Genomic DNA, 9,852 nt, shown 5'->3' on the forward strand with positions numbered 1-9,852 from the left:
GGCGCGCCGTTTTGAGCTGAACATTTGTCGGACGCCCTGCTTCTATTTTCTTCCTGTCGCTCGCGTTGAAAGCGCTGTAGGAAACGGTCACGGATGAGGAACGGCTGATCCAGTTAGTTGAAATGAGAAGTTATCTCTATGATACCTCCTCATTTCACTACAAAAACCTCAATAAAGTGGCAGCTGGCTGGAGGGAGATGGACAGAGAGCGTCCGATGTCACGCAGTGCTACGCGATAGTGGGACGCTCGCATGCAGTTACACGGTTTTATGGTTGTGGGCGTGGTTTGCATTTTGGTTACGTAACGAAAATGCGTCGAATCTGAACGGCTCGTAGATCCACATCACACTGGACGGCTCATCCGGGTGGCTGTACAGACACTGCAGAATTTGGTTGCTTTCCTCCTTCTCTGAGTTGGCAGGCTGAGGGGAGACCACTTTATATATGTTAAAGCAAGAAAAAACGTGTTTTTCATAATAGGTCCCCTTTAAGTAAACTGAGCTGGGTTTTAAATGACTAATAAAAGTGTTTTCAAATGACACAAACTTAAGACTGCAGGCATACTGTAGTAGCAAAACAAAGAGGATCAATTACCCTTTTAAGAGTTTTCACTGTACAAAATAATTTCCTCCATAGTCATGGTAAAATTAGACTTACGTGAGTAACAGTAAACTATTCATCAAACTCAGACTAAAGCATATGCTATACAACACCAGTTGTTTCAGTCCAAAATATTCTTGTTGTGAGCAAAATCAGAAACGTTTTGAAAAAACAAACAAAATCAAGACAAAACAACATTTAAAAGTAGAAATTATTCTTTAAATGAGCAAATGATCAGAGGGCATTTCTAACTATAATGGGATTTCTATCATTGTGCTGTACACTGACTTCTTCATGAGTGGTAATGTAATGCATAAATTGCAACTTAAGCATGTAAAGATCACCATACTGCAAATGTAACTGTGAAAACACTAAATGATGTGTTATATCCCTACTGGGACTCCCTCTCTCTTAATAAGTCTTTGATATGCAAAGAGAGGGTGAGGCTATGACCCCTCCCACTATCAATCAGTGGGACAGAAGCCCTCCTCCTGTATGCATGGTGGCAGGCAGCTTCTGCAGCTACGGTCCTCTTCACAAATTGATACGCCGGGAAACATTTCAACAATGCCACAATCATGCCACCCTTGACCTCTCCGATAGCCCTGTCGACCCCGACACATGTTGGCGCTGCACAGTGCAGCGGGAGCTGACTAGGTTGTTATAAAAAAAAAACTCTGAAACTAGTTTCTTCCACATTCTTGTGACTAAATGGTGAAAAGGCTATTTTTTTTCCTCCGAGTAGAAGTTGCACTGGACAATGAAAAAGTTGTATTGAGGTCAGCTTGGTGTTTTTGTCAAATCTTGTAGATTAAGAAAAGAAAAAAAAACAACACACAACACAATTGTCCCTCCTAAGTTATTATAGCAAAGATGGCACTTTCGCTCATACCTGTAAGATGTCATCAGGGTTATCCTGAGCTGCTGCCACAAAAAGTTCATGTTGGCACACCACTCCTTCGGCCAGAAAGTACTTCAAGATCATGCGAGAGTAGCTGTCATATCGGTCCTCCTCTGACAGATAAACAGAGACAACAACATTCAGAATTTGTGTCGAAGATTTAATGATATTCTGCCAAACACTGACAGGAAACAGTCTCAAAAAAGATTTAAAGGTAACAGAGTTATTGTCTCCTTCTTCTCCATTAATTCAGACACACAGGTCACGATCACATCACAGCTGCTGACTGTAATTGATGTAAGGACAAATATTCCAGCTCCCTTTTGGAGACAACAAATGAAATGGCACTCAACCTGGCAGAGAAACATAGGTGTTACTCTGTGATGTGACAATCAAGGTGGAGACATGACATCTCCAGACCTCTTGTTAGGGCATTAACGGTATCCCTGTCCACTTTCACCTATCATGTCCCCAACCAGCAGCAGAGGGGAGTGGGAGACACCTGCCGTGAGCATTCACTCGACCACTCCCACCGGACGGAAAGGTACGTCTGTGAAAAGGACAACTGACAAGTGGAGGTAGAGGGAAGATGGGAGGGTAGCTGTCCTCAAAATGTTTCCTTGCATCAGGTTCACTTGAATATCTTTGCTTTCTGATGAAAATGGCATCCTTTCACTACTACTGTATGTTTCTGCTGTCATTCATATCAGGTCTACCTGTCATAAAGTAAGTTATATTCAAAGAGCAGCAGACACACAACCACTCCTAAATCCCCTCCCAAAAAAGAAACAAACAAACAAAGAAAAAAAAAAAAGAAAGCTTGCATTATTAGCATGAAACCCAACTGAGCAGGGCGCATAACTCTGTCCAGCATGCCGCTGCTGCTTCCTGTCACCATCACTGTTTTGTAAAGATTTCATTGGCCTTTCTTCACAATGACAAACAGTGGGCGCAAGGACAAAAGCAGCAGTGACAGTAAGGTAATGAGCACACAGCTGACAGCTTGGGAATGACATACTGACGTGTCATCCTCGAACATCCGGAGAATTCTTTCCCCTCCCACGTTCCCGATCCACGTCCTCACCTACGGACTTCGGATGGCCCAGTAAATTCCATGGCTCTTCAATTTGTTGTCGGTGGGGCTCCCTGTTCTCTTATTGATGGGTTTCTAGGTCAGCAGGCCTTTGTGGCTTTCAGCAGGCCCCACAAAGACTCCCAGATGGGCCCTCTCAAGATGGGGCCTATTGTGGTTGTGTTTCTATGGGAGCCTTACAAATGGAACCTCTAGGAGTCATTAGGCTGTTGAGGCAGGGGGTATGAGGAGGGGGCGGGATGTGGTGAAGTATAGGAGCAACAGGGGGCGGGGGACGGTCATATCTTTGAGGTAAATCAGTCACTCTGGACAGTCATGGGATGATTTTTTTTCTTCTTTTTTCCCCCTGCTTATTCTGACTAAGGTTTGATAAAAGTGGGGGACGCCTCTGCTTCATTTGCCTTCAAACAAAAAAAAAGTGGGAGTGCAAGAGTCCTGAATCATATCTGCAAAAGCTGCAGGGGGAGCAAACGAAACATTTAGGTCAGATGTTTGCTCCTTGTATGTCTTTGCTTATTTGGTTAGGTTTTATTGTCTCTGTTTAGCAGCTCAGATGTGTTTAAGACATACGGGTGGTAAAGAAAATATCACAGAAATCTAGTTAAGAAATAAACATTTGCAAGAGAATTAAGATGCAAGATGTGTGCTCTTTGCCTTTGATAAGCCGTCAGCCAAATTATGAGATGATCTCTGAGACAGTTCACTATTGACATTAAAAGGAGCTGTTTTTTTGTTTTTTCTTTCTTTTACATTGGATAATAAATGCACTTAAACAGCTGAATTGTGCTCCCATTTCTATTTCCTATAACAATGTTGTATTTATAAGTAGCTTCAAAGCTGCTTTAAGTCAAATTATTATTCATTTTGTACCCACCATCCATACTGCTAAGCATTTTCACGACCAATCCTGTATCCTGTGTCTGAAAGTTTACATTTTTTTATTTATTTATTTTTTTTTTTACATCTAAAACCCTTGAGCTAACCAAAAGGAACAAAACCATATATGGTCAACATAACAGGAGCTTAGTAGCTTTGTTCACAGGAGAGGAGAGATCTTCAGACAGCAGCCATACTGGACTGATCTCCCTCTGGATGACAAATCAGGATGGACAGCTCAAGACGCTTCAAAAGGCAGACAACGACCAGCCTGATAATTTTGTGTCTGTGTCTCATGAACAGGCCAGCGCGGCTAAAGGGGCAGTGTGTAGGGGATGACTGCCTGAAACAAACACAAACAAACACGCACTCCAAAACTCCCCCCAATTCAGGCAACAACAACAGACACATATGCAGTGCATTGTGCACATACATCACTCTTTCAGAGGCAAACTCATGAGAGCACACACACATGCATTTCACCTTTACTGTGTCTCTCATTACCAGATGAAACCAACCGTACATTGATTCACAAAATGGAAGGGAAGAACGCATTAGTGTGTAATCACTGACTCCTCCATCGATTGGGGGGATGAATTAAAGGGCAAAGCAATATCATCAGTTGGTATAGGACTTGGCAACACACAAATTATAGCTTCAAGGGGAAACATGACTACCTTAACCTCACTGTCCACCAGTGCATATAGCCTATGGTGAATGATAATAATATTAATAATAACACAGTAGAGGAAATTTAGGTCCATAAAAGCCCAGTAGCTTTTCGCAGCAATCTGAAAACTTGTACGGTACGTATGCAGATGAGCATATCAATTAACGACCACGCTAAAAGTGTGAACACCTGGGATTTTAGCTGGAAACTTGCAGGTCATTAGCCTATTCGCCCGTCAGCTGAACAGTCGCATACCAACCAGTCGGCAGCAGACAGAACTGTGAGTGGTGTCTTGCTCAACAGCTGCTGGTTTTAGTTTTGCGAAAAGAGTAGATGTTTCATTATAATTTCGGTGCCCTTTTTAAAATTCTGCTAACAGGATGAGAAATATTTGACCGTCAGCTTACGGTGGAAATGGATTTTTTAATTTTAATGCATAGACTGATGTAATTATACAAATAAAACAATCTTTTTCATAACAATGAATATAGTTTAGTTATAACATTTTTCTTTCTTATGTATCACTACGTGGGAAGTCTGGAACACAGAGACACCAGTAATCGGTCTCTGACGATTTGTCATGTTATTTTTGTGCCCATCTTCAGTTTTTCGTTGTGTAGCAATTTGTATTAAGGGTGTTTTCAACAAGCATGTATCTTGATCTACTTCAGTGGTTCCCAAACCTTTTTTTTTTATTGTTTAACAAACTACATATATAAAAGAAATAAGCAGTCCACACACGAAAGAAGGTGCGTGCGTGCATGCATGGATAAACCCTCTGTTTCTCTTGATTCTGTTTAAATTTAAGGTTTATAGTATTGCCACTTTTGTAAGTGCTTACTTTGTGTTCATGTTTTTTACAATAATAACAGTCATAAATCTTTTTATTGTAGTGATGTCAGCGCCGAGGTGGACACTTCAGCAGCCACTAGTTGCGCCATTGAAAGGAACGGCGCTGGCTATAATTCTTTATTCGTTGCGGTAATTTCAGGTCAGACTACGAAATCAATTTGCATTAGCAAAATAATGTCTGTGTAGAAAGCCTCCCCGATTTGCATGGACATTGTACATCTAACAGCTGTGTCAATGGACCTCTTCTTTTGTTTTATGTCTGCCAGGGTCCAGCTCAGAGCGTAGTGGTCTCCTGGACCGCTGTGGGGGGCCGAGGAATAAGTGCTCAGAACTCGTGTGTATTTTATCTTAATATGTTCAAACCTTCGGCATATATAAAATTCACATATTTAGGAAAAGTCAGCAAGTGACAGTGAGTGACAGCCCTGTAGATTTTGTTTAGACAAAGTTATCTACATGATGAAACCCCTAACCCTTAGTGAGACCAATTCAGTGGTTCTAGTGTTAAATAACACAACAAAACACATTTACAGAGTAATTATTTCAAGTGTAAATGTTTTTATTTGTTGTGTAACAGTATCCTTTGTTGTCAGTGTAATTATATTCAGTGTAACAGTTTTTTTTTTATTTTCTACTGTGTCACAATATTCAACATTGCTATCAATACATCTTTCAAGAAATGCCTCTCTGTGCAAAATTTGTTTAAAACATGAATAATTGAATAACTCGCAACTAAACAAGCCCTGATAAAAACCTTCATGAATGGAGGAAAAACATTCATTTTTTCCTCCATTCATATCGTGCCCCTCCTGCAATGGCTTTGCAACGCCCCCCCCTCCTTTGGGAACCACTGATCTAGTTGATACAGTATCAACAATATGAACATTGCAAATAGTCAACGGTTGGAGTGGACCAAAACCTTTCATCAAAGCTGTCCTTAGACAAGAATGGATACTCTGGCATAACATGCAAGTCCCTGTTTGATCCACTTCAAATGTTGACTACTGTAGTTAACCTTCAAAAACTCCTGTTTTTATGGCTTATTCTTCAGTTCAGATCCTCAGGACCCACTATGCTGCTCTAACATACTGGATCTCCATCAGATTGTTTTGACGGTCTGCACAAGACTGTCACTAAGCTATTCATTTAAGTCAGGGCTAGTGAAGCATGAAAACATCTAAAACATGCAGAGTAGTGGGTTGGCAGTGTCTCAAAGTGAAGGACAGCGATGTTGATGATGCTGCTGATGCATACGTGCGAGGAACGAGTGAGTCCTTCTAGAGTTACAGTTTATTCATGACAAGTTGATTCACCATAAAAATATTATCATCGAGATAACAGCCATGCCATATTTTGTTAAAATGATGGTGAGTTCAAGCAGTTGGACATGTAAAAACAGAGAGCTGTTACTTGAAATTGACAGAAGTAATAGATAATTTACTGAACATTAGCAAAAGAAAATCAAACGCTGGTTCTGAATTGTTGTTCAAGAGAATAAAAGAAAGAAAAGGAAAAACCAACTAATGAAACCAGCCCTGACAAAAACATTGGAACACCAAGAAAAAATGTAACTCAATTTGACTATGACTTGTCCAGGATGTACCGCTGTCTTTCACCCATAGTGAGCTGGGATAGGCTCTTTCATTAAAGAAGAATAAGTGGGAAGATATAATAAATGGATGGATGGATGAAGGTTTGGGGTCTGTAGTTAGCCAACTATCCTGGACGTGGGTCAAGAGAAGAATGTATGACAAATGGGAGAGATGGATAACAGTGATCAAAGAGGTGAGAACAACTTCTAGAGATTTGAGACAAACACTAAGGTCAAGGTATACCAGTGTCAAATTGCACTGTAGTTGTTTGACCCAAGTTGAACTTGATGGAAGACAATTGAGGAAGACTCCACTGTTGAAATTAAAGCATAGAAAACTCCAAAATGGTTATTGACAAGCCACGAAGCTTCTGGGAGAAGGTCTTTGGAAATATGAGATAAACTGGAGCTTTTTGGTAAGTGTCATCAGCTCTCTGTTAGAAATAAACATTCAAAAGAAAGGAAGACTGTAGCTCTTGGGACACATGGAGGAGGCTCAGTTTTGATCTCAGGCTGCTTTGCTACATCTGGCACAAGGTGTCTTCAATCTGTGCAATGAAATGTCAAAACTATCAAGGCATTCTGGAGTGAAATGTGGTGTCCAGTGTCAGAAAGCTTGGTTTCAGTCCCAGGTGATGGTCCCTCAACAGGATAATGACCTAAAACACAGCTTAAAACACCCAAGATTGACTAAGAACAAAATATTGGACTATTCTGAAATGGCCTTGGAACAGTCCTGATCTAAATCCTGTTAAAAATCTGTGGAATGAGCATAAACATGCAGTCTGGAGAAGAAACCAGAGACAGCTGGAGCTGCTTGCTTATAAGGAGCGCACCAAAATACCTGTCCAGAGGTACACAAGTCTTACTGAAGGTTAAATAAAAAGTTTGATTGCAGTAATTGCCCAAAAGGATTGTGCAACACAACATTAAGTTGAAGATCCCATTTCATTAGTGTTTTTAATGATTCTGATGAATCAAAATTCGAAAGCAACATCTAATTTTTATCCATAATGTTCAGTTAATTATCTTTTATTGTTACTTTTGTCATTTTCAAGTTATTATATTGACCAGTGTGGGATTTTCTTTCTTTAAGGGGAGTGCATAAAGTGTGGAAACCTTTGATTTGAACATTTGAAATGAGACTCACCAATGAGAAGCACTGTTCCAACTGCTAACCCTCCACCTGATGGTGAACAACAAAGGGTAACATTAGTAATATACAAGTCTGATATAACTGTACCTAAAAGTATCCTAATTATTATGAAACATACGCCTTTATCTGGACAGTTTCTGTTTCAAGAGCAATGTGCATTACTGATTAGATGCAGCACAGCAGACATGTTGACCAGTAACTGCACAATAGAAGAAACAGTCTTTCACGTAAAAGCATGTTTTTGCATTACAGCAAAAAAAAGGGGGGTGGGAGGTGGGGGCAGACAGCTAACAGAAACATCAAGTAACATTAAAGAAATATTGACTTTGTTTTGTTACAGCAAGGGTCTAAAGGATAATAAATCCATGTAGTTTAAAATAATTTATATTGTGTGCTCATGTTTCTAACGTATTTCATCAGAAGTGTATAACATCTTTCTCTTTTATTTCAGTAGGTCTGTTAGAAAATGCTGCATTTCTGCTATTAGTTTAAAGAGCAAGATTGCCTAATACGACAAAATATTGAAAATAATCCTGGGCATGGGATATGAATAACTGAATACATAGTGTAGGTCGCGAAATAAAAAAACGAAAGGTCTGACTGGGAAAATTAACTTTGAGACAATACAGTTCAAACCCCACTAAGCTGTGCTGGAAGACACCTCTGAAAAATATACATAAGTAATGTCATGAAGCGGGTAGGCTTGTCGTGCACCTGAACGTATTCACAGTGACAAAGTTTATGTCTAGGGTTGCCAACTCCCTGAAAAATAAATAAGGGACATCTCATCAGCAGGGCCAGTGTCGTGCCAAAAAGTGATTGCCTGCCAGAATCTGATTTCTGGCCACGGGAGCGCGCACAGCAGCCCGTTGAGCGATAGCGCTAAAACGTCAGATTTTCAGATTATGAAGCTCAAGAATGAGATCAAGTCATATTTAGGCAGAAAACACTTTTCATTAACTGTATTTGGCCTTCAATCAATTTTTGGCAGGTGAAAATGCCTATTTTGTGTTGTAATGGTCCTTTAAAAGAGTTAAAAGCAATCCTGTGAGCTCTAGTGTTTATATTACGAAGCTCAAGAATGAGATCAAATCACATTTAGGTAGAAACAACTTTTCATTAACTGTATTTGGCCTTCAATCAATTTTTGGCAGGTAAAAACACCCATTTTCAGGGGAGAAATCAGATTCTGGCAGGCAATCACTTTTTGGCACGACACCTGCCAACCCGATTGCCTTCACCTTTCCTGGCGTGGTGAATTTTTTTAGCCCCTTTTTTTGTGAGTGAAACGATTTTTTAACTATTTTACTCGAACCTGAATTGAATTAGATGCATATTTTTGAATGCCATGAACACATGGAAAACAAATTATTATCCAGCAATTCACTTTAATACAAAATGAACTGAATAAAATAAGTATCTTTCTTAAACAAAAATCTGTCCTCCTTGACTTAAAATTGTATAACTTAATATAAAACAATGAAAAGAAAGCAGAACATCCATTCTGTAATAGTGCACATTTTTAGTGCAATAACAAAAGTGCAAACAGAAAGTCTGTAGAAAACTTGTAAACATATTTGTGCCTCAAAGGCCATGACTGTAGACTACAGTTGTAGTAAAACAGGAAAAAATAACTTATGAACTCAACAGCTCAATGCCATTTTCCATTGGCATTTTATGACTATTTTCTGACTCACAATAATACGGGACAAAGTGCTTCCCTTCTCAGCTCAATACGGGACTCGTACTTTAGTTTATAAATACGGGATTTGGAACCCTAATGACTCCTGAAAAGCAGATGTTTAGCCTGTGTAGCTCTGCAGCTTCTCCTCACATCCCAACGTGACACTGACCGAGCAGATAGTCCAGAGACGTCACGCCAGTCGAGACTAAGAGTTGTCCATTTTGAACTGAAGGTCTGGTACCAGGTATAGATATTAATTTGCTCCTTGTTTTCTTCTGAAAGCTCGTAGTATTGAACGGCAAACGTTCAGCCGGGATGTTACCCACACTGTTCACCGGGGCTGCCATATTCCTTGTAACGTGATGACGCGTGTTAATGTTTTGGCGCATCTTGTCCAATCACAGCCGGGCTTGGTCACAGATCAGCCAA

General features: G+C 40.0%; 1 protein-coding gene across 1 annotated transcript in view; it reads right to left on the bottom strand.

Moving 5' to 3' along the window:
- elp4 (elongator acetyltransferase complex subunit 4) overlaps nt 1–9,770 on the bottom strand; it is a 59,322-nt gene extending 49,552 nt beyond the window's left edge. Inside the window, exons 1-3 of the mRNA XM_061744533.1 lie at nt 9,593–9,770; nt 7,734–7,769; nt 1,493–1,614 (exon numbers count right to left, since the gene is read on the bottom strand). Coding sequence (XP_061600517.1) covers nt 1,493–1,614; nt 7,734–7,769; nt 9,593–9,770 — 336 coding nt within the window. The remainder of the gene's footprint in view (nt 1–1,492; nt 1,615–7,733; nt 7,770–9,592) is intronic.
- Nucleotides 9,771–9,852: the final 82 nt, after the last annotated feature.

Source organism: Cololabis saira, chromosome 2 (assembly GCF_033807715.1).
Source record: "Cololabis saira isolate AMF1-May2022 chromosome 2, fColSai1.1, whole genome shotgun sequence".
Lineage (NCBI taxonomy): Eukaryota > Metazoa > Chordata > Actinopteri > Beloniformes > Belonidae > Cololabis > Cololabis saira.